Source organism: Nomia melanderi, chromosome 3 (genome assembly GCF_051020985.1).
Source record: "Nomia melanderi isolate GNS246 chromosome 3, iyNomMela1, whole genome shotgun sequence".
NCBI lineage: Eukaryota > Metazoa > Arthropoda > Insecta > Hymenoptera > Halictidae > Nomia > Nomia melanderi.
In genome coordinates this window covers 17,498,579-17,524,809 of record NC_135001.1, presented here as the reverse complement: position 1 = coordinate 17,524,809, position 26,231 = coordinate 17,498,579, and the positions used below count along the sequence as shown (strand labels likewise).

General features: G+C 29.9%; 1 protein-coding gene and 1 long non-coding RNA gene across 2 annotated transcripts in view; one reads left to right on the top strand and one right to left on the bottom strand.

Annotated features, from left to right (window-relative positions):
* Nucleotides 1-26,231, bottom strand: part of dsb (scavenger receptor class B member debris buster) — a 71,838-nt gene that overhangs the window by 9,180 nt on the left and 36,427 nt on the right. The window contains exon 3 of the mRNA XM_031981966.2: nt 526-617. Within this exon, the coding sequence (XP_031837826.1) occupies nt 526-617 (92 nt within the window). The remainder of the gene's footprint in view (nt 1-525; nt 618-26,231) is intronic.
* The window catches only part of LOC116429240 (uncharacterized), a 35,417-nt gene continuing 13,744 nt past the window's right edge, over nt 4,559-26,231 (top strand). The window contains exon 1 of the long non-coding RNA XR_004235451.2: nt 4,559-4,809. This is a non-coding gene — a long non-coding RNA (uncharacterized LOC116429240). The remainder of the gene's footprint in view (nt 4,810-26,231) is intronic.

Genomic DNA, 26,231 nt, shown 5'->3' with positions numbered 1-26,231 from the left:
TAGCGTTTAGATTCGATGTTCCTTGAAACAACAAATATGAAACCTGATTTTCAAAAATAGATGACTACTTTAATAACTATAACCACTAGTTTATACTGTGAGTGAAACGTGTGAGTTACGTATGTAACTTGTTCTCTGAGAAAGTGCAAGGCCGACAGCGGAAATAAGTTCCGCTTTTTGTTGATACTAGTAATTCTCAATACTGTATCCATTTTCACTGCAGCGCAAGTGAGATGCTTGAAAGTGGCTATTAAGTGTTCATCTTTGTAAATCACGAATATTTTAGGACAGATAAATGGTAAAAAGTTTAGTATAAGTGTTTACACAATATATTATATACATATAATTATATATATAATAACAAAAATAATACTAAAAAGATTTAAAACATTTATATAAACTGTAAAGTGTTCTTCTGAAACCCTCGTCAATAGTCTACATATTTTCACTTATAAATACAATCTTTAATGATGATAACTACTGTAACCTATTAAGTAACGCAATTGGAAACAGTATTTTACTTACCTTCAAAATAATATAATCCACCCAAGGTATACTACTTAAGATAATGCCGATCACAAGAGTGAGAATACCTATAAGTATAGCCGAAAGTCTACCTGCAAAAGAGAAAAAGTTTAAATGTAGTGTAAATATTTTACTGAACAGTGAAATCAATATAAAAATATTCTTATGACAAAAATTAACATTTTATTCACGTGCACATTATAAGATAAAAATCTTTTAAAGCATGTCTACTGAAATTGAAAATAACATATTTAGGTCTACCTTCAACTGTATAATAACAGTGATATCTGTTTATTGATAATTTGTGTGTAGAATGTTTAAAACCACTGTATATACATTTTCATTAGTTAATTATTTAAAATGGCATCATCATTAGAAATATTATTATTTAATTTATAAATATTAAGTTCAATTTTCGAATAATCATTTTGAATAATACTGATAAAATTTGATACCAGTTTTTAACATAAATTGAGAATCCGAAAAAATTAGAACGTCTCACTTGCTTTAAAGATTATTTCTGCAAGAAAAGTTTATAACGAGGATACATATAATTTAAAAATTGTTTAGTTTCGTTTGCTTTGTTTGTACTTTATTAAAATTTAAAATTAAATATCTTAAAAACTGAAGTTACTAGGAGCAAATTAAAAATTTCTACTCAGTGCATAAGAATCTATAACAAATACTAGTTGTAATATCTAATACTATAATTATATGAACATCAGAAAAATATGTGTTGGATATTGTAATCATTAGTATCAGGGAAGACAAAGCACAATTAAAATCAAATTAAAGCATGTATTAGTTGCCTGACACTAGTATGCATTGAGAATGATAGAGTGCTCCTGAAGGAGTTAATTTAAAATTGATGTTCCATGCAAAGAAAGTAGGATGATACGAGGAAAGTATGCAATGAGATTTCATCGATGCAATTACGTTGACCTTGTGTGCCCATTTCAAATTTAAAGTAGTAAATAGGACACAGAATAGTTACAAAGAATGTGAATACAGAAAGTAATACAAGCATAAGGTTATATTTCATACATTAATAAAAACGATGTACGTTTCATTATATTCATACACACCTAATCATAGATCGTTGAATATTCACGTTAACGAGTCTACAATAAGAACGAATAGCTCTTAGAAAATTTCTACAAGTAACAAAATTCATAAATTGATTTACAATAATTATTTATTCGCGAACGAGAATTTTTCAAACCGTCAAAAACTCTTTTCATAAAAGTTGAATTATGTGTCGAAATCTTAAATATCAGAAAAAAAGGAAACTACATATCAATCTCTCATTATTTGAATGATTAAATTATTCATTCGCAGCTGTCGATTGTAGATACAACCATTCACAGTTAAATAACCTATTAAGTAACCTATTAAATAGTTATAAATGAGCATCAGTTTTTGACGTTTCAAAAATAATGCAAATCTTATTATGCTTTGTAAAACATCTGAAATATTATCTTTTCCTATTCAAAGTGGATTTTAACAGTTTGCTTGTGAATTATTTGAATGTTTCTACTAATTCCACTACAATTTTGTTGTATTCATTTCTATAAATTTTATCACGATTTGTAAAATGGGTTTTTCATTTATTTACTAATTTATATAATTATCTTCTTTATACTTAAATGGATTTATAATATGGAAAAAATTACATTGATTTTGCACTCATAGTACAATAATTTTCAAATTTACTCAAATAAATGACAAATGTTTCGCGTATATCTAGAGTAACTACATTGTATAAAGATTACACTTCAATTTATGTTTTCATTAGATTAAGAAAGTACTTATCTAATAATTACTGGACGATAATGTACGTCGTGTACAGTTGGAGACTAAACATCCGTTACCATTCTTTTGCCTAGATATTATAGTTCATTAAAAAACGTAATCTTCTACTGGAGACTTGATATAATACGAATCGTATCAAACGGTATGAAAGTCTATACATCATTTAAGAAAGAAAGTAATTAATAATTCCTCATTATTTTAATATTTAAATTTGAAAATATAATAGTGCTTGAAAATAAGAAAAATGATAGTTAAATCAGTTATAGTCTGAAGACTAATTATTGTAAGAAAATCGGAACTCAATAGTGATTTAAATCGAACGCTCACTGACACTTCAATGAAAAAGGGCTGTATTCTTGGTACCATTTCTTCACGCAACAATTTGCGATATTATACAATACGTAGATGTATTTTTCACATACACGTAAGGTGTACTTTTTCACGAGCTCCTTGCCCCACGTCGTGAGATCCGGTTATGAACGTTTCCCTTTTTAAAATACCTGCGAAGAGTTTCACTCTCACTTCAAGGTTGACCAACAGAATTCTACGAAGAGAGATATAAAGAGTCATTCGATACACTTTTCGGGCGTTTCTGTCTGACTAAGCTGTCTTTCTTTTGAACACGACAGTTTCTAGTAACCTTCGATGTTGTAATATTTCGTTAAATGGATTGATCGGGACAGTTTAGGATACAGGTTGATAGACTGTGTCAAGGATATCTCGCTAGAAGGATATTCCACTAGAAGATACATACAGCTCAGATTATTAAAATCTCAAGCTGTTTAAATATTCAGATTTAACAGAATGATGATTCACGAGGCTGTTAACAGTTCCCAAAGGTCGTATTATTTGAAACTGAGTACACATTTGTAATGTCTAACTGAATCCGCTAGAAATGTAAATTGCAGTGTAAATTGTAGTGTAAATTGAAAATCCGATTGTAAATCCGATTGTAAAATGAAAGATGTTATAACATATATTTCTAAAGAAATTTTCAATTCTAATCATTATATTCTCAACTTAGTTTTAATTACAAATTAAACGTGTATTTTAGTAGTTATGCTACACGTCATCATTACAACTATCGTACTTTGAGGTGCTATTCACTCGAAAAATCAAAATAATGAGGAATATTGGTTTAGTCCTTTAATTAACACTAGAACTACCAGGTGGGTCGAAATTACCGATTCCTAATTTTTTCCTTCAGAATTAATGTAAAGGTACAGATACTTCTTTAAGAAATGGTTAAAGATGATTTAGTAATACCTAAACTGAAATATAAACCAATTGAAATCTTAATAAATTCATACTTATAGCTTTTATACAAACATTTTAAAAAGACCGTTTAAGTGCTCGGTAGTTTTAGTGTTAAAAAAAATGAAGACAATATATACTGCTGTTTCATAGAAAATGTCTTGTAACACTTTATTTGATTCGCCCTGTATAATGTGAATTTAATTGTGTCATTAGCGTATGGGGAATTACGCTATCCAGTTTGAAAAATGTATGTAGTGTCGAGCAGAACGTTGCACATAGTATTGCTCATTGCGTTCGTAAAAGGTATTTTATCATTAACAATTTTTACGAAAAAAGGTAATTTGATATTTATCGTACACGTATGTTCTCACCGAAAGGTTATTATGTCGATCACTTAAACTCTGATTTGAAGGTGAAATTTAGATTAAAATTTGTTGACAGAAAAATACATAACGTGCATTCTGTTTGATTTTCATGTATATTGTTAGAACCAAAAGAATTTAAAAAATGAGGATTGAAAATATGTTTTTGGGAGATATCAAGAATTAGACAATATAAGAAAGAAATTTGTTTAGATTATCTAACTTTTGGTATTTCATTAATATGAAATATTAATAATGAAAATTATATGTTATTCTATGTCTTCAGGAACTCTTTCATCCGAACAGTTTCATTTCGTTATTTCAAATACACGAACTTCGTATAATTAGAATTTTCCAAAAAATTACTTTAACTCCTTGCCTTATGATTTCTCTTTCAACTGTGATCGTTACGCCTATTTTGTCATTAATAATTTATTGGAAAAGGGAAAAATTGTTTGCTTTTAAGTATATTAATTTATTATAGAAGAATAATATTTACTTTCTTACTCGACAACCCTTGAAATTCAGTATCATGTATAAATTTTATATTTAATCAAATAAGTGATTGCTAATGGAACCTTACTTTTTAGCCTATTCTGTTCTACAAATATTGGGCCAAGAAAATAAGGAGAAATGTTTCGTTAGAGTTACAATAAACAGGGATGGACGGTGTTACGAAATAACATTCCTGTCGGTGACTTCAATGCCAAGCAGAAACGTCAATATTATTTATCACGGGACGGAAACTCCCAACATTCTGACCTCCGAATTAGAGTTGTGAGATTGTTATGTGTGTTGGTTTAAGTCTAACTGATTTCTGTGTACCGGTAAGTTCGTTCAATGGAACTATAAGGTAAGTAAAGCAATAAGTTTACTGTTGTCTGAGAAATGATCTTTAGATGCGAAACTACTCGAGTTTATGGCGCACGTAAAGTGGAAACAATTGCCGCCGACTCGATGAGAGACTGTTAAATCACTGGCTGCTGGATAAGAAGCGGTTCAATTGTGTTTGTTAACTATCGGCAGCATACACTGCCGACGTCTATTACATAATTTTACGATCTCTCCTTTCTCGGACACCGGTGTTGACCACCTCCGTTAAAATTCGCTTTCTTCGCGTGACCTCGGGTAGATGAGAACATCGAAATGAAGAGTAGGATGTTGAAAAAGTACCAAACTTTTCCGAAATTTTTACCAGAGAATAACTGCACGATTATTTATAATAACCTTGGTGGCAAAATTATACAGAATGTTCGTGAAATTGACGATATTCCGATGGTGAAATGAATCTTCCTGACTTCAAATGATTGTAATGTCGAAATGAATGCATGAAATGTAAAAATTCAAACACTATTTTATAAACGAAAGACGATTGTCGTATTCATGGTGTATAATTATACATAAAATACTATAAGAATATGTGGTTCGTTTAAATGAACCATAGTTACACGTTTTTACAATACATTGTTTAAGAATATCCTTGTACAGATAGAGTTATTTCGAATGTCCTCATTTCTGCAGCAAAAACTAATAGAATGTCTTCAATGACTTACCAACACATGCTGAGCAATGCAAAAACTTACGAATATTCTTGAGACAAGGTGGCAAGTCATCTTATTCGAAAGTTATTAATTTCTCTGATCGTGAACATCCTTTCATCGGTCGACCTCCGTTCCGTTTCATCACTTTCAACATTCGATTACCGTATAAATTCAGAATAATCTCTATTCAATTAATTAACGTATCATCGCTTTACTAATAAAGTAATCGATTTAACTGAATGTAAATTAATAAAAGAAGTTAGACAAAAAGCAATTCGATTTAAAAGCGTCTAATTTATGATACGATTTTTAGAAATTAATGAAAGTTTGCGTATATAAACGTTTATAAAAATATCATAGAATTTTTCTCCTAAAATTCGTTTATATTTGCTTAAATCAATTTAATCAAGCTACTAAACAAAGAATCCTTACAAAGGAATTTGTTGTATTCTTTTTTACAAGCCCTAATTCGCAACGAGGTTTGCACAAAGTCAAAACTATTAATGTATGAATATAATTTTATGTATATGCAATTTGTTTGTTATGTTATACTAAATACTGTATTATATATTATAAATATATATTAATTTGAAGATATAATACAAATGTTAACAAGTTAATTGCAAATGATACATAACAATCGTGTACATTAATATGTAATTTTAATTAAATCATTATTAATAAAATCTTCAATTCCTAGAATCATATTCTCTGTCGCTTCCTGTGAACTTGTAGCTGTTACTTTGATCCTACGTACATACTTACGTTACAGTGCAAATTAGCTTTTAGCAACATTTGTGTACATAAAGCTTAAAACTGCTCAGCTGTTAGCACTATTATAGAATCATTTGTACGTAGAAGCTGTAACTACATTCTGAGGAAGTTCAGCATTTTCCCTTAAATTAATTTCTACACTTCATAGAATTTTAACAATAATAAAGACTTACTTACTTTGATTGAGGAATGAATAAGAATTAAATCGATTTAAATTGATTGTTGTCTCTAGCGGTTATTTGTCATGTTTAGTGGAACAGTATAAATATTATTAAGATAAACAAAATACATAAACGCCATGAAAATATTTTTCCATTACACTACAACAAGTCTATTATTATTTAATCTTAAATATTTCCGTTCGAACGTTTTAAACATAAATGACCCTTTTTACAATGTACATTCTTGTAGCATACTAGTACTATACGAATGTTTAATTTTTGGAAAGGTAATTTTTTAATTAGGTGTACCGACTGCATATATAGTTCTCTGCTAATTGCACGAAACTTTATTAAGAAACTTAGCCTCAGAGAAATTGAGGTTTTATGTAGGTCGATGCACCGTTATTATGAGGGTCGGAATGGCAGAGAGATGGTATGCAAAGCGTTGGAGATGCTGATTCAAATACTTATACATATATTTCATTACCACGCTTTCCCTCGTACTGGCAATTTCATTATCAATTCGATATCATGTCACAATGATGTTACGCGGATGAATAATTCCACGTGAGCAAGAGATACGTACGTGCATATAAAAAGCATCCTGGAATCTGCCTTTTTTTGTCAATATTACAAATAAAACATATTTACTATGCCTAGATAGCAAATTTTATACATTCATATCATACGTCAGATGTTTTTAATGTTTTGTTTGCCGTTTCCCTCTTATGGAAAATATATAAAATCTTATATAATTTATTCTTGTCTCGGATCGTCAAGTGTCTTTTATTTAGCGCATTTCATTATATTTGATTTCATTTCTGAGTGTAAGGTATTTGTATTCCAGGAACTGAGTAAACAATAGGTACTTATGTACAATGGAAATTAATTCTGTTAATTATTAGTCATTTATTAATTATAATTAATGAACTGTAATTCTTCCTGACAAAACAGTTAATAATCACATGTTTAAATGATTGCACTGAAATGTTATTTTTTTTTTCAAATACGTAAGCATCTGGAAAATTCGATGTTTGACACACAGGTTCTGTTACACTTACGTAACACTTAATTATTGTATATCTGTTAAATATTCCTCAAATGACGTTAAATTTGTTGAACTGATTATTAACGTTGTAATATCGTAAACCTTTATTAATGACGATAAATGTCAGAGTTTGCAATTTGGAACTTTCAAATTGAGCAATATAAAACAAAATCAAACAATTATATACACACAAAAGTGTAGAAAAGTAAAGAACGACAATATAATATTTCTTACCTTTGACTTATATCATAAATCATGAAAATATGAGAACAATATATTACTATAAACAAGAAAAGGACTACAATATTCTGAATCCATTATAAATTACATACTATGAAAGTCTATAATATTATATCTACTTTATAGATATACAAGCATATATCATGCTTTGCGACAATTGGTATACATAATACCTAAATAAAATTGAAAAAATTATTATATTCAGTAATTCCCTACAAATGACAAATGGTTCAGAAAATTATATAAAATAGGGGAACGTTTTTTTTAGAAGAATAAATATCCAGTTCAGGTGATATTGATGAATCGATTTATATTCTTCGTGATATTCGAAGAAAGAATTAGTTTTAAGTGAACCTGAACTCATTCAAGACCATTTCACCTCAATTCAAGTTCATTCACGGAATATATCACAGGACGTCGAACTTTAGTTGGATAACTATAAAGTTACATTAAAAAAGAAATACATGAAAAAAATTATGGCGACCTCGAGACAACTTTTTACCACCGTCAGGCGCATATTTTACAACTATGTAGACTCTCCATAGTCATTTTCTTTTATTTTGAATAGCAGTAAATACAATTTAGACGTTCAGGACTCGAAAATGTAAATAAACATTTTCATTCAGTTTATTAACTTTGAATGGTATCTGAAAACAAAAATGTTTCACTGATAATAATTTCTCCCGTTCCAATGTTATATTTCTTCACTCTCATTTTTATATGTTTCATCAGTTTTGGGTAATACAAATAAAATCAAAGTATTTAAAGAAAATTGTTTACAAATTAGAGAAAATTAATATAAAATTATTTATCCGCATCATATATTTATAGAAATTTATCTATAGGTGTAGTACTATACATTACTATATATTTAATTCTTATTTCGTTGTCTATTTTCAATTTATTTACGATTTTGCAACATAACAATGAATTTTTTATTATTTCCGATATGTGTACATATTTAGGCCTACACTGTACTCATTTCGTAAATAACACGAACATACTGTAAATACTTTTCCACGAAAACCATATAGAAAGGAATTTCAACATATCGTTCAAGTTGAGGGTAATCACGATGCTTTATAAAAACTGCTCACCCGTCAAGGTTCGTTGAGCGGAAGCTACGTTTGCAATCATGTTTTCTCTGATGCAAGGGGAACGATCTCCACGGAATGAAAAGTATAGTTCACTCACACTTCGTTATGTTTTGTTTTGTTCATCTTAACGTAATCGCTTCAACGGGTGATTTTTAAAGAAAATCTTGCATAAATTAATATACCAACGATGTTTATAAATGTTCAGTATCTGAACTAATCGTGTCCTTCAATTTATTATGTACTATCCAAAAGATATGACAGAAATTCATTAGTTTAAATGTTATAATTCAAATGAAACATATTTATTATTAACGAACTTAAATTATTTTCAAAATTGAAATATAATTAAAAAATGAAATATAACGAAAATACAATAAAAAATGGAAAATTGTGTATAATGCTTGTCGACCATAGATATATCTGAAATTATTGAAAAATATTTTTTCCATTTTGTGCATTTTGCTCTATGAAATCGTGCAGCATTCAACGTGTTAATAAAATAAACTTTTGTGTTCGATTTTTAATCTTCGGGAAAATCGAATTTGAAAATTTACTATATACACGAAAATTTACTATATATGTAGGGAAAAGAATTTATACTAACATCGAGCACAACCTATACGCATGATAATTTATATTTCAGCATGTTCAGTAACTAATACACGCCTACAATTAATTAATCCTGTATAATTTCATGTTCTTTCTCAGTAATGGAATATGCATGAGTATAACACCTATGTTCAGTCATTATTCTTTAATTATCTTTCAAAATGAAACAATATTCTATGGTTTTCCATAGTTGAGCCTTAATTAATCATTTTTGTATTTTTAACTAAGAAGAAATAGTTTTCTAGGGCATGTTGTAAATTAACTCCAATTTCTTAATGCAAGTTCTTATGCAGATTTAAAAAATTTAATAATTTCTTCATAATTTGAGAGTGTTAAATGGTTTAGTAGCATTAGACATTTTTTAGAGAAATTGCACTTCGATAAACAATGTGTTTCATGTTTTATTTAGTTACAATATAAATTACATTCATGGACTCTCATTAATCAGTAATAATAGTCTTTTCAAATACATAATGTATGAACATACATGTTCATGTGATAAGTGTACCGAGTTCATAATTTCTTCGAACACTTACGAAGTGTGATGTATGAAATAAACTGAATGAAATATGATGAAATTATTCAAGATTTAGAATACATATTTATGTTTGGATCATTATATCCGGATAAACAATTATAATTCGAAAATGAGTTTCTGAAAATCGTAGGAAACGCGAGACTCTTGTCAGATGCGTTCACATTAATGTGTACATTAAAAAATGTTACATTCTTTACTTTAGTTGTTTCAAGAATTCAAGACGAAACGATTCTTCTTATGAATATGTTTCTTATCAATTAAAAAAGGTTGTAAATATGTAATATAAAATTTATTAGCTTCAAATTATTGTTCCAATTAATGGGATAATAACTATTTCATTTTCTATTACCATTGAAGCATTTAAAATTATCATTTTATATATATTTATAAAAAAAAGTTGTATTATTTTAAAAAATTATTTATTTTTGAAATTTTGTGTACTATATGTTAAAATTTTCAATAAATAACCCTAGACGAAAATACTCTTTTGGTAGATAATCAATTAGAAGATCACTTAACAGTTGACTAACATTTTAGTGTTTCCCAATACTCGATCCCATTTATTTTCATCCGGTGGAGCCGGAGTTACTCTTTTTTGGTTTCACTAAGTTTCGAAAGAAACGAAAGAAAAATATAAGTCATGCGTACGAATGTCGTGAGCTTGCCATGAAAGTGGCTACAATTATTTCACAAGCTGCTATTAGAAAAATATGCGAAAGTAACGCGTAATGTATTATCCCTCTCGCCTAACGGGCAGTGAAGCTATTTTGACTTATATAAATTATTTATAATGACTGTCGCTTTGAATCTTACGCTTCACTGCTCATAAGACTCTTATTTATAAATTACTAGTATTATACAGATAAGGTTTAAATAATTTACACATAAATGCACTAATGTATTTTTATTTAGTATGCGACCTTGCAGAATAGAAGCTTTGTTTTATGAAAAAATTCATTATTACAGGAAATTACACAGTAATTGTAGGTAATTACTGATAGCAGAAAGGGATTATTACCGCTGTTACTGGTAATGGGTTGTTAAGCAGTTTGGGTTCGATTTCACTAAATTTTCACTGTAATTCTTATCTTCGTAATTTTTCATTTGCTTGCCTAATATTTCTTTTTCAATGTATTCTATGTATGTCCGATTGCACTGATATGTGACGAGTATGCCAATGTTTCTGGCATCAACCTGATTTCTGACATAAACCGAAGTGGATACCAGAAATACTTGTAATTCTCTCCGTAATATTTTTTAATGTTATCCACTTTATCGATTTTTTTAGGCTTTCACGGCCAGGAATACTATGAGATGTGCTCAAAGTTTCCTAGTTTAAGCCGTGCCCATTAGAAATTATTTCCCGACGTTTTGCTGGCATTGCAGCTGGCATCATCAGAGGGTTTGAGGACTCACTGCAATGCTAGCAAAACGTTGGGAAGTAATTTAATGGATATGGCTTGAGTCCGGAAACTTTGAACACTTCTTATCCATTTTATCGTTTGGTTCTCTTTAGACTCTAAAGTTACCAACAGATGTAAGCATATTAAAGTTTTACTAAGGTTTCATTGAAATTTCATTAAATTATATAACATTGAAACTTGAACAGCGAGATTTATGGGTCTAAAAAATGTTATTTATCGTTAGCTGTTACATTTTTTCATCACTGAGGATCATATGTATTAAATATTATATAATGCATATAAAACTTGCGTATAATTTGAATTGTTTATACTATGTTTTGAATGTAACACGAATACACGGAGACTGAGCTGTACTGTCAGTAACATTATTCAGTATTTTGATCTATACCAAAACTATCTTCAATTTTATCAAAATGCTAGAATAGTTGAAAAAGGCAGTTTACGTCCATAACAAGTCTTAATAGCAGTAAAGTATATTTCCATTTGACAATGTCTGAAAACCACGAGAAGTATAAACGAACAGCATAGAAATTATTTAAAACAAAAATTGCATGTCAGTTTGAACGTCTTTGTTCATTTAAACGTTATGTACCGATTAAATCGTACTGCTGTTGATACTCGAAATACTACGATATTTTAATCCTTTAATAACTTATTAAACGAGGAATGTGTTTGAATTCTTCAGTTAACTTTCAGTCGAATGCACTAAAAGTAAAGACCTTAGTAAAAATACGTAAGTGCAATAGTAGTAAAAACTGGACACAGCGATATTTATGGCTTCACTTAGGCTTGCCATTGGAGATTGTACCATTTCATGTTTCAATTTCATGAGAGGCACAATCGAGCATTCTTAACGGTTTCGTTGCTATCCAACGCACTATTGAAAATTAACTTTATACTACATTCTGTGTGAGCTAACAGTTATCGAACAAGGTAATCTCACGCTACAAACGTATCCAGTGAATTTTCACCAGATATGCAAAGTCATTGCAATATTTCTATGCAACTAATTCCTGAAATTGCATTGCCTGTGCTGTCAAGGATAAAAATATTTCCGATAATCTTGATGAATTCGAGTCGTTGTCTTTGTACCTTTTGAATTAACGGAAACGTTACAAATAAGAGTTTTGTATAGAATGTGAAAACGTATGCCAATATGGAATCTTATGAACAATTATAGTCATTGGAATTTAACAAAATTTGATGCATCCACAAATTTCACGTTTTAAATGGAATAATTATTATACTAAATTTTAATAAACTTACTGTACTTGGTTTTTAACAATCGTATGTACTGTAACTGAATTTAAAGTTAACGTATGTGGTCTAGATATGACTATTTAATTTCATGTATTTGCTATCTCAAAAGAAAGTTAAATTATTCCTGATAATTCGTGATATTTTTATAGTAATTTTCATAGTATTTTTGTAAATTTATTAAAATAACACACATTGCATAGATTTATTTGTTCGAGGTATTTATGTATTATCACGTACACATTCGAAATAACTTTTGGTAGAAAGAAGCTGGGATGTAGTCATTAACGTGAACTTTCACCGATGCTATTACGTTACTCTAATACGTTACTTATACGTTCTTTTCCTACAGACATTAACGAAATGTGATCGTCATAAAAAAACAGTTACTCTCTCTTTGTTAACATATAAAATTTTAAATACTATATCTCGTGGAATATATTCTTTCTTTTTAAATTAAGTGATATCTGATGTCATATAGATTAAAATTAGGATTTATTTTCTAAAATAAAATTTTTATGTCTTTAATGATATACTTACTAAAACACAAATATTTTATATAACGCAAGGAAGGAACGGTATTCGATATTTTATGAAACAGAAATAACTTAATAGCCCAATTCTTGAAAGCACGTGTTGATCAAAATAACAATTTTTAACCTTGTTTACAGGAATAATCATTTTTGACCTTTCACAAGTAGGCCATCTGATGGACCAAAGAAATGATATTCTCTTTTTGAAATCAATATATTCATTAAAAACAAATTATAATCTACATTTTTGTCAAATTTATCTTACTGTACGAATGATTCTGTCCACTATTGTATAATTAAATTTTATTACATAGAGTTTTAAAAAATGAAAACTTTCAATTGAAAAAAGATATTAAATTTCAGATATCTAACACTAAAACTACCGGACAGGTCAAATTGAGCCATCTCAGTGTACTTTGCAAGTATTTAAATTATGAAAGAATTCTTTCGGAAGATTTTCAATTAAATTTGTGTATCTGTACAGATACAAGACTAAGAAACTCATCGAATCTCAAGAACCGTATTGTTCTACTTTTTATAAATAGAAAATAAGTCATTCTAACTGCTCGATAATTTTAGTGTTAATAATACTAGAAGGATAAAGTAGAAGTATGCTTTGAAACAAGCAAGGTTTAGTGTATATAGAAATTGAAACTAACACATGGATGCATAACACAAGAGCAGGAGAAGTATTTCGTTGAATATTCTACTTACAGGTTTGGTCGGGCATGTGTATTTGTATTGATGAATAATAAATTAGTATGGACAATAAGGTACGATCGGACAAACACTGACTAATCAAACATGTGTTTCTCAGATTAACCATCAACTAATCTCCTAACTTGATGTATCTCGAAATTTAAAATATTTAAATGGTTCTGTGCTACTACGTGTTTTAAATGTTAGAACGCCTCGTACGTCTATTTATTAAAATCCACACAAACTTACTTAATGGATTTGTTAAGTTCACAAGAATTTGCATGTTCTTCCCATAAAAATTGTTTTCCTACACTTCTCAAAGTTCTGTTCGAATCTATTCAGAATTTATATAATGGTAAATTATTAACAAAGGAACCAAGAACTACTATCAACGCAAATGAATAATTGCAGTGCTTACGTGCAAGACCGATACTAATTTGCATCTTAATTACCTTAATAAGCATTTAGATCTAACTTCATTTTCAACTTCATAGCTTTTTCTTCAGGATACTATCCCTTTTTCGCATAATTTAATGATTTCTGCACATGAAAATCGCGCATACATCTACATAAATACTTTCCTTTGAAACTGAATCGTTACTTATAAACATGGATTTCGTTACACGATTAACAAAAATATTAAAATCACAATATCCTTTCCCTATCTGTTACAATTTTGATAATTTTCCAATATTTTTTCTAAAATTATATTCAAATCATACTTAAACTCAAGAAAAAACTGCATTTGTGAAAAATAATTTTTCTCTCTACTGTAACAGAGTCGTCATTTAATTCTATAAAAAATTTCTTTTCAGACATTGAGGTAAAGAAATTGAACAGATGGGAAAGTAAAAAGGTTCTGGTCACGAATATAGTTTTCCATACCATTATATGATGCCTATCGCTGACTCGCGGAGCAATTCAACAAAAACGCTCATATATAGTGGGGAAATATAATCACGATACCATGAAATCGAATCTCAATTATCCATTTATATTATGTTTTCACATGCTCTTCGGCTCGAAGGAAAAGTTTTCCGCATTACCGTGAATGGAAGGAAATCACTTTCAACTCTCGTTCAGGTTTAAACTACTTACTAGAATTTAAAACAGCTCGCAATGAAGTACTGCGATCGCATAAATTTCCTTTCAAAATCATTCATTCTCTTTCGAGGGTGTTCAGTTCTCGTTCAACAATCATAAACGAATACTCGTTTGCAATAATAACTTCAAGCAAATTCTCATTATCATTCTCGTCGCGGTGTCTTTAGAGTAAATTAACGAATGTTCGTTTATTTGCAAAAATTTGATAAAATTTCGGTCACAACGGAAACTCGTCCATACTTAGCAAACTGTTTGCTGAACGTGTTGGAATGGCCGAAGAATGTTTGCTCGATTTTATGAGCGAACGTTAGACGTATGAAAAACGTTTATATAGTTGACACGTTCAAACTTGAAGATTAACCTGTTAATTGTGGAATTTAGTTGAAACAGTCTCTCGTTTCGCGCGCAATCAAATCAAAAAATAAAGTGTGTACTCTTTAAATGCAGGACAAATGCACCTGGAGTATATTTTAATGAAAAACCCAAGCATTAAAAAGAATTACATGTTTATCTGAAAAAATAAATAATTGGTCGTTGAAAGAATTATTATCATTTCAAGCTTTAAGATGACGTGTATACCCGCCAAACGCAGTAAACTGGTTAATTGTTGTAGTGTGTTAAGAGAACCTTCCATTAAGATTTGTGAGGTGAGAGAAATTTAAAAAGTAATTAGTAGTTACCCTGGGAAATCTTAATTCTTTAGACTGTTTCATAAAATGTCTTTAATTTTGTAGGATTTTAACAGATATTTGTTCAGCAGTGTTAAACTACATCAATGTTTCCTCGTGTTCGCCGTTATAGTTCTACTATTTATTCCATTTATTCTTAATGTCTATTATTGCTTTTATTAAATGAACACGAATTCGTTCACATAGGGAATAAATGAGCATTCATTCGTTTGATCTAAATGCTCCCTTAATTGTTTTTTAAATAGTTCTCCTATCTTTCGACTTATAGATATATTCAAATATATAATTTCTATCGTTCGAAGTAGAGATGACCTCATCATTGCGTCATTTAACCATGTGGTACACACGTTTACTACATATCATTTTGAGGTAAAAATATATATCAGTAGTTTGTTATAAGATTTTTGCAAAATATATTTGTATATAAAATTTTTCGATCTAGGAGAAATTTGATAAAAATGCATGAACGGAATAGTAGTTGTCTATGTATGTGAATACAAACTTCGATAATTCTCTGTCGACCCCTACTACTACTATTACTACTACGAGTCCCCTACGAAACAGCTATAATGAGAAATATCCTGAAAGTAGTCGTGTATCACTTCCTGTTCGTCTAGGTAGAAGTACAGTTATCATTCAATTGTCAGTGGAAGATAGAAATGTATATACAATATGCTCATAGTACCGAGTATTTCGCTTTTAAATGTAAGTAATATACAAAAGATGATAATTATCTTACTAACTACCCATATACATCTATTCTCTAACTAATGAAAGATTATCTTAACCAGTTAATTGCGTTTGACGAGTATACAACAGCATTTTAAACTTTGAAATGATACTAATTCTTTCAACGACGAATTCTTCATTTTTTCAGATAAACATGTCATTCTTTGTTTTGCCTTGATTTTTCAGAATTCCACAGTTAACGAGATAAATACATAACAAATCATAGATATGATAGTAAATTATTTTAGAATATATTGGAATTTATTTCTGGTACTCGCGAATCTTATGAGATATTAATGTATTGTGTACATCATTCATTGCATTAATGATATCTCCAAATTTATGGCTAGTCTCTTTCACTCTCTCCAACGAAGATATTTCTCAGAATACATAGATGAAAAACATGTTTCCACTAATATTTATAGAAATAAAATTTCTTCATAATTGAAATTAAAGAAATTAAAAAAGGTCAATCAACAAATCTTAAATATATTATCTGTACTACTTTTCAGGGAATCACGAAAATCTTAACTGTACAAAATCCAAAGTCCTGTTATGACTTTCATTTAAAATTATAGGTTGGCATATTTGTAAAAGCGTACCTAATAGTTAAATTTTGTGACCGGAAATGGTCCTGTTACTTCGAAGTAGGTTTTTTTACTGACTATACTCAATAGTTTGAGGTGGCCTACTTAACTCGATTCTCATGAAATTGACAAAATGCTATAAGATACAAATGAAATAGTTCCAACAACGCATCGTTACATAATAATAATTCTTTAATAACAGACTTGTAAAATTTACAAGTTAACGCTGATATTTCCTATGAATAATACTGTTAATATTAAAGTAACTAAACAAAAACCGGTTAACATTTACTTAAATTATTAGTCATCACTGTCGTGAAAATGTTCATGCTACATAATCATAGGTTAATAAACTGTTTCATATTATAATGCAGTAAAAAAATTTGATAATTTTTCATACATTCCGTTATATATTCTTTGTACACATTATATTTATATTTATACGTATACGCATAATGTGTTTACAACACTCATTGTTACAATCGTTATGCAAAAGTCCTATGCAATAGCTGTGTTAACAGGATGCAAAGTATTACAGGTATATTTATTCTATGAAGCTTTCTTTCCCAGAACATTTTTATCGAAGCAAATAAAAGACAAGGATGAAACGGAAAGAGAAATTGGGTGAACGAATAACGACACTAGATGGATGGTTCCTGCGTATCGCGTTGCGTTAGTTTTTCTTCACGGTCTGAAAACCACTACTTTGGCAACGATAATCGTGAAACTTTCTATGATTTTCGTTACAGTTTCCTTACAATTTGACAACTCGCATGATCCAAGAACACATATTCAAAACCAAAATTATTCTGTCATTCTCAGATTTCAATCAATTTAATGTTTAATATAATAAGATTTATTGACATTTTCTATAATTGTTTCCAAATTGGTAAAGCAGACAAAATTGCTCAACAGACATAGATAAAACGATTGCAGACATTAGCGTTGAAAAGTGACCTCACTAAAAAAAAAATCATTACTCACCATTGATGAAATACGTTGCAAAGATACATTATTTAAATGTATGATACCGAAGTAGTGAAACGATTAAACCTAGACGGTGCGCGTAACAAATAAAATACGCGCAATTTACTTTTACAAGGATTCCTTAAATGCTTTGCCCCTTTTTTTCGCGAAACTTTCTACAGTTGGAAGTTTCTTAACCTTTGCAATAATTAGTTTCCGTTCGAAGGAAAACTAATAAGATAATTAAATACGAATACTGTTAAAATAGGTATAATCAGATATCGATGATGAGTTATTAAATGGGACCGTTTCAAGAACTGCAATAGTAGACCGCGGATTTTATGCATTTATAGCAATCGCGTGTAAGAAAAATATAAGAAAACGAATGTTTCACCGAAGAATAAAATCATTTCCATTTTTCCACTTCGTGAAATTCCTAGTAGATAAACGGTATTCTATTCAAATCGTTTAATGCTTGCTTAATCCGTACCGGGTTATTTTGACCTAATAGCGATCGTCGATGTTACGTATTTATGTGTTCTATTATTTATTTTAAAAGCATGCACGAAATTTAACCTACGATTTCTCTTTATATGCGATAGAAATTCTATTATTCTATTATGAATTAATCAATATAACATCAATATCAGGAATCATTATTGATAAGAAAATTGCTATCCACTTTCTTCTTAGCTTCTCATCGAATACACAATAACGTATTGTTAATTTGTATGTAAATACAGGAACCTTATGCTTAGTATAAAGAAATGTTAATGAATTTGAATAGGGAAATTAACATTTTTTTGTACTTTACACAAAAACAGACATATTCATTAATATTTTATTTATACACAGTAATTGAAATATGAAAATATTTTTTAGGTTTAAGAAATGAGTTCTTTCTAGGACAGAAGCTTGGGTTGGGATAAATTTAAGAAAACATAATTTAATTTATTTTCAAAGATTTATAATACAGTTCTCGGGAAAATCAATTTAGTAATGAAGAAAATATAGATATTCTTCCTTCCTTTTACCTTTTTCATAATTTGAATTCACGAATTCAAGTATCTTTGTCTTTCGGAATTAATGGAACCCTTAACGCGCTCGTTACGGCATCAGCTGTTATGTAACTCGTCATTCACGCTGCGTTGACCACAGGTGGCCCATGAACACATACCTTTTTATTCGCCAAAGTACGAAACAATCTGAAGGCAACGTTCAGGGTGGATCACCGATGACCCACTCGTCGCGAAACTTGTTATATAATAGATTAAAGAAATTTTTGTCGTGCTCCAATTACTACAAATTAAACGGTGAAAATCTGCATTCATACATTCGTAATGCAGTCAATTATATTAAACAGTAATTGATTATACAATAAATCTTAACACAATGAAAAATAAGTTTAATAGAAATAAATGGGTTAAACCGCATTTGATTAAAACGGTATTAAATGAAAGAAACATTCTATATAGATAACGAGTAAAAGATAAAAATTACAAATGAAATTGCATTTAATATTAATAAATAAATCAATTAAATAAGAAATTATATGAATTACCTTGCTCATCTATAATTAATATATTGTATCAAAGAAACACTGGTCAATTAACACTAATTATAAACTCATTACGTGTAGTAGAATAAAGAACTAAAAATTATTTCCCTAATTAAGCTTTCTATTAATCAACAATTTATCCAGAAAATTAAATAACTATTCACACAAATATCTGTTGAAAATGCTTCGAATTCTCTCCAACTCTTTAGAGCTCCTTACAAATTTCTTCAGAGGCAGGCATAAATGGTCGAGAACATTAATAATAATCATTTCCAGTGATATTTTGCAACTAGAATGATCTGTCAAGGACGATGTTCCCATGTTAACTCATGCACCGCGTATTCGTCCAGTTGTTCGGAGCTTGTAAGCAACGAAAAGTAATAAAATATTTTGGACACCAAAGGTCGAAGCGGCTAACTGGGAAAAACCGCAGCGAACTTTCTGAGTCACGCAACATATTTCTCTCGGCCATGCTCCGGGTTACTGAAACGAAGGAGTCGGCTGGGGTAGCGTAATACCGAGGGAACGTCAACGGTCGATGTTACATGCTCGGGCCGTTATCTCATCCGCGCGATTACCTAATAGCCATTGAAACACGTAATATCGAAAACGTGACGGAACCGGTCAATTGGACCAAAAATTCTCTGCTCCACGCTGGACCGTGCGTCTTCCAGCGTTTTTCTGGGCAGCTGCGAGTGAAAGTGAACTCAAAATTGTCTGGGTGCGTGTACGTGTGCGCCACCTTGGGTTTCGGTGTACGCGCCAGTTTATACATCATAAATAACGGTCGCCACGTTTTGCAACCCACCACCGGTAAAAATGTTTGGACAGGTGCGGTTTTGTAACCCTGACTGCATTCCGTCAGAAGGGTTCGCCGACGATCAGGTACAAAAGATTCGCGAGAGTGTCGTGATTAATGGGGCGAAACCTTTGGCTTGCAGAAATCAACCTTTAATATTAAAATCATTTCTAGATACGGATCTGAATTACGTGCCGTGCATATATCAATGTCTTATTAACGCTAAAACTGCCGAGCAGTTAAATTGGATGTGTAAAATTCCTCGGTAATAACTGCAACAGAGCATCCGTTGGGACTTTAATTAATTTAAAATTCAGTTTGCGCGTTGCTGAGTTAATTTCTTTAATAATTCCTCAGAGAAACATGTATTGCCTTTTTGATAATTAGGAATCGGTCACTTTGACCCGTCTGGTAGTTTTAGCGTTGACACAGTAACGGGAGACGCTATATGGGCTCTTTAAATTTTTGAACATTACTTCGTAAAAGTTTTACTTTTTCCTCTTATTTTCATTTTATATATTTCTGTTATCCTACTTCTACTTTACTTCCGTTACTTTCTACTCGACGAATGCTGGTGACCGGAGATACTGAGAGCTAGAAATATAAGAAATGGTAGAGTGACGAAGCTAATAAAAATATAAGGACGATCATGTTTTTCAATGAAATTGCTGTATTTTGGAATCAAATTCTCAGTTGGATTTTAACATTATTTTCATAGAAGGTGTTAAAAGACACCTTTCGAAATTTAAACTTAAAATTATTTTCCAAGTTTAGTTGTATACTTTGAATTAACTCTTTGACTTCTCCAATAACTATTATAAAATTTACTATAGGAAATGTCTAAAATTCAATTGAGGAAAAATGATTAAACTGAGAAAGTAATTTGAAGTAAAACATAGTGTAGAGTGAAATAATCAAGATAGAAGCAATATGAATGTTGTTAAAGGAAATTTTAGAAAAGTTACAGTAGAGTTTAGCATTTAATTTTTATTTGCAATAAAATAATATCCCTACATATATGACATGTAAAACTGAATGTCAAATAATATATAATACCATTTAATTTTTTTTTAAAACGTCGTAATAGTGTAAACAATTTAGATTTATGGAAATTAATTTATATAACTCAGCCAGCATATCTTTTTTACATTCGTAAACATGATAAATAAGTTATTGTAGGTTATTTCACTACGAGACCAATAATTTTCAGAAATTATACTCTTAAATAATCATAGCAATTAAGTCTGCCACAACTATCGGCCGTATATTAAAACACAATGATAGAGTCGAGAACGGTGTCAAAAAATGGCTTCCAGTTATATTTCCGGTAACTTTGTGAACACGTGTAAGAGTAGAAAATTATACAAAGAAACTGTCATAACATTTTGTTGTAAATACAGCAATTTACTGCAACAGTGTTCTTCTTGAACTTGCGGTGTTTCTATAATATAGTATTTGTTTTAGTTATTTGTAATATTCTATTAAGAAATATGTTATTCCAAATTAAGATAAGAAAATTTAAAAAATCGGAACTCTGCATTCTGGTTATGTGTTATCATAGGTTCATGGATATTTATTGTATATTTGATTCCATTATTTCTAGAAAAATTGATATTCGTTCATTTAGATCTTGGATATTAGAGCTTAACAAATAAACAATTAAAATATATATTTGTGTAAACATCTACCGAATAATGTTTATAGAATTTAATACGCGTCAAGTTGACGTGTCCTGTAAACCTAGTGTCCTGTAAACAGCTATAGATACCGCTTTAATATAGGTATAATTTATTCCGTGAAATTGAATATTTTAATTTTCCGTGTATGATTACATAAATCAATGTGGCAATCAATCATTTGTCAGTATTTTAATGTTCTCAAAATTACGGGCTCAATATCTTAATTTCTGGAATTCATTGATATGCAATTACAATTCATATTATTTTATTTATAACGTTTATAAATGGTAAATATTCTGAAATGAAAATAAAACTCTAATGTGAATAAATACTAATACAAATAAATTACGAAATAAAGACTATTATGCGATAGAAAGACAATACGTAATTTGAAAACTCTAACACCAATGTTGTCAATAAAATTAATTACACTTCCCAGTTCATTTGCTGAATATTTAATTGTATTTATATTTCCTGAAGTAAGACTCTTTCTAAATCATTCCATAGTTACATCTCTGATGTCATTTGAATTCTAGTTCTCGTTACACGCATATAAAACTTATCGTTTCGTCTGCATTCTGATCACTTGAAATTCATTTTATTTTAATTTTTTCATATTTCTGTTTCCTATTTTACCGAAACAACATGAACAGTCATAGTTAGAATAAGAATTAAATATTTACCTGCATGTATTTTAACCTTGAGAAATCAGAAACTTTATAAATGATGTTATTCAACGAAATACTCGTTTTGTGAATGTTTTTAACAGAACGAATCTCTGTGAAGTAACAGTATAAATAAAAACTGGAAGATCGAATAATGTTATTTGAAGAATTTTGATTCAACTTACTGCATTTCATATTATATTTATTTGATCTCTGGCACTTTATCATAGTTATTTATTAAATATAGTATTCTACGAGGTTACGCCCTCTTAAACGAATTGGTTGCAGGTGACGGGGAAAAAAGAAACAATGAACGAGAACATAATCTATACGCGGTAATGATAAACGGAGTGAAAGTACTATAATTTGAATGGTAGCGTTCAAATATTTACAATCACTAAACTTCAGCAATATTTGCTCGTATTAGTTTCAATTATAACCCGAAATAGAATGTATGAAAGCAGTAATAAACAGTAAAATCTGTTGATCTCTAATGCATATAATCATTTCGAAAATTAATCACTTTTATAGAATATATAATTATCAATAAATATCTAATTAATACTCTCTTAATAAAGGAAATAATCTTTTTCCGTTGCTGAGTGCTAAAGTGATTATTTAAAGTACTGATGAATAAAACCTTGTATAGGCGCATGTTAATTACACTAGGACTGTTACTATCAACATCCCTGAATGATGAAATTTGTTCATGTAACAGGAATTACAGTCGTTTACTTTCTGTTTCTATGCAATTTTAAGTAAAGTACTTATATTTACATAATTTCTGCGTGACGGTGGTCGCGTTACTGTCTTATTACGACTGCTGTATGTATGTATTACTTCTCGCGTTACATCTTGTATATGCAGAATGCTTCAAAGTAATATTACATACCGAGTGTCTTACATAATTTCAAAGTTATGAAAAACGTGAAAAGCGAAAATTATTTTTTATTAAAAGGTCAATGTTACTGTGCCAAAGTAGATACTTAATTGTTTTCAGGGTTTGAGATGAAGATCGGGTTTCTAATGAAATCATGTTTACGTTGAGATTATCATTATTAACAAAAACGAGCCTTACGTCAAGTACACAGTTTAATATTCTCATTTATTTCTTTTAATATTTCTTTCTTCGAACTCTTTTTTAACATTCGGTCACTGTGGAAACTATGTAATATTTTCTTTGTAAGTGTAATTATGTTTTTACAATAACAACGCAGATGTTACCTTTATACCCGCTTTCACATTTCCTTCATCTTTTAAGTAAATGCAGACAGAATATGGCAAAACGGCTAACCTATATTACTCAAGAACGTAATAGAAAAAGTGATTTCTAAGTCAAAGTGGAATGTTTTTCCCTTTGCAAATATGTGAATTGGATAATTTGCTTTGTAACTTTTTAAAAAGTTGGAGTTCTTACTTCACCTTGAAATATTTTAACTTGACAGAAAAGTTAATTTAGAATTGTAACTGAGGATCTGCCAACATAATTAATATATGTACTGATATAATCAAATGATTTATTTTGTATATAATTAATAATACTATCTTTATTAATTTATTTATTATTTATATATACGTGAATATATACAATTGTAATTTATTTTTTAGACTGACCCACTAATGAAAACGGACGAAATTTGTAAAGCACTTCTGCGTTGAAAACTAAGGAACGAACGGTAAATCTAATTGCAACTAATTAGAATTTGTAACTGTTGTGCTCAAACCGTGATCGTTAGTTCATGGATTAAGGCTACCTTATAAAAACAACTAGGCATCCTAACAAGTGCACGATAGATCACATTCCTAGAATTTATTAAACACTTACTCTTAAGAATCGAAGAAAATAGCAGGTTTCCTTAAGTAAGGATTACTTATTGCAATAAAAAGATCGACTTTTCATAATGTTTCCTCTTTTTCAAAGGAATTTCTCTTATTTTCGAGGTACTCTCGTGTTTTAAGTATTTAGGTACTTGGAAATAACAATTCTATCGCTTAAAAACGTCAGATCACTCATCAATTATTAATTATCAATTAAATATTGTATAAAATTAACAATATCAAAAGTATATATTCATCTGCACGTCTCCATAAAATAATATGTATATTTATTTATCTCTAATATTCCAAAATATTTAACAAATATCTGTCGAACAAGAACGAGAGCAAGAGATTTGGTAAGTGAACTTCTAACTGTTGATAAGTTATTTTCAGCTGTGCCGTTTAATGTTCAACGACAAAGCTTCTTCACAACGTCTTGATATAATCCTAATGGTTTCAGCATTAATATTTTCAATTCAGAAACGACGCATTAAAAATATAATATACTTATTTAAATGAATAACATAATATACTGATTTTTACGAACATTATTTATTTCTAGATCAGATTTTACACGATGTTTCCCACATGAATAAATAAAATCAAAGTACTTAAACTTATATGTTGTTCATTTATTATTTCAATCAATTTTTTATTGTCAATTTACAAACTCTTCGAGCATTAAAATCTGAATCAATATTCCTGCCATTGGTTCACGTGTTTCTCGGATAAACATCAATAAGGTGCAATTTTATTTGAATTTCATTCTTAGACTCCTCATTCTGTTTCTTATTCTGAATTTTTCCCACTTTAGTTTCATTTCGTTTTAGTTTATCATGCGCTAGTTCCTCGATTCAAACGTTTGTACTCGCCCATTATTTCAGATAACGAGATTTCTTGCTTCTCGCCAGCGGACGATGAATGCTAATGCCATGCCCGGGAGCATGACGAACCGGATAAATTATACTGCGGCCTGTTAATCGGTTCGTTCGATTAACTTTAAAATTGGACACCTTGTTTACCGAGACGAATTGCGGAATTCGTTCAACGACACTGGCGTCGTAATGCGTGAGAACCATTTGCAAAGTGCACACGAGTACGTATGTATGTAATCAGAACGGAGAAATCATTCGCAGAATGAAAGGGATCACGATTGTCGCGTACGGATATATTGTCTGGGAATCGTTAACAAAAAATGGTTGTTACTCTGATTGCTTCAGTCGGTGCTCGCACGAGCATTAATTTCGATGTTCGTAAATGAAACACATTTAGCTTTATGTATGCAATTATACACCTACTCGAAGTGTTTTTTTCTTATCGAGGATACGTGTTTTAACAGGTATTTCTTGAAATTGAAATAAGAGGAAAACCAAGAATGACAAAAATGTTGTTCTATCTAGGTTTTTCATTTATTTTCAGTGAGCCAATGGAAACTTGTTTGTGTGTCTCAAACTTTCCCGTGAAATTATTTCCGCACTTGAACTGACCTGCCTCACGAGCGACGTTATTGATTATACTGGTTTACATAAGTTCAATGTAAAATGTCGATTATAAAGTTGTTTGTACACATTTGCATTATAAACGCATATATTAGAATACTTTTATTCGAGGCGTAACAAATATACAGTGACAGCCATTGCAACTCTTAGTCAGTAATCGTACAAGTTTGTAAAACTGTAAAACTTCCGATAATGCTTGACACTAAAACTACCGAGCAGTTAAACCGACTTTTTGAGATTCCTCTACAGAAACTCCACAGA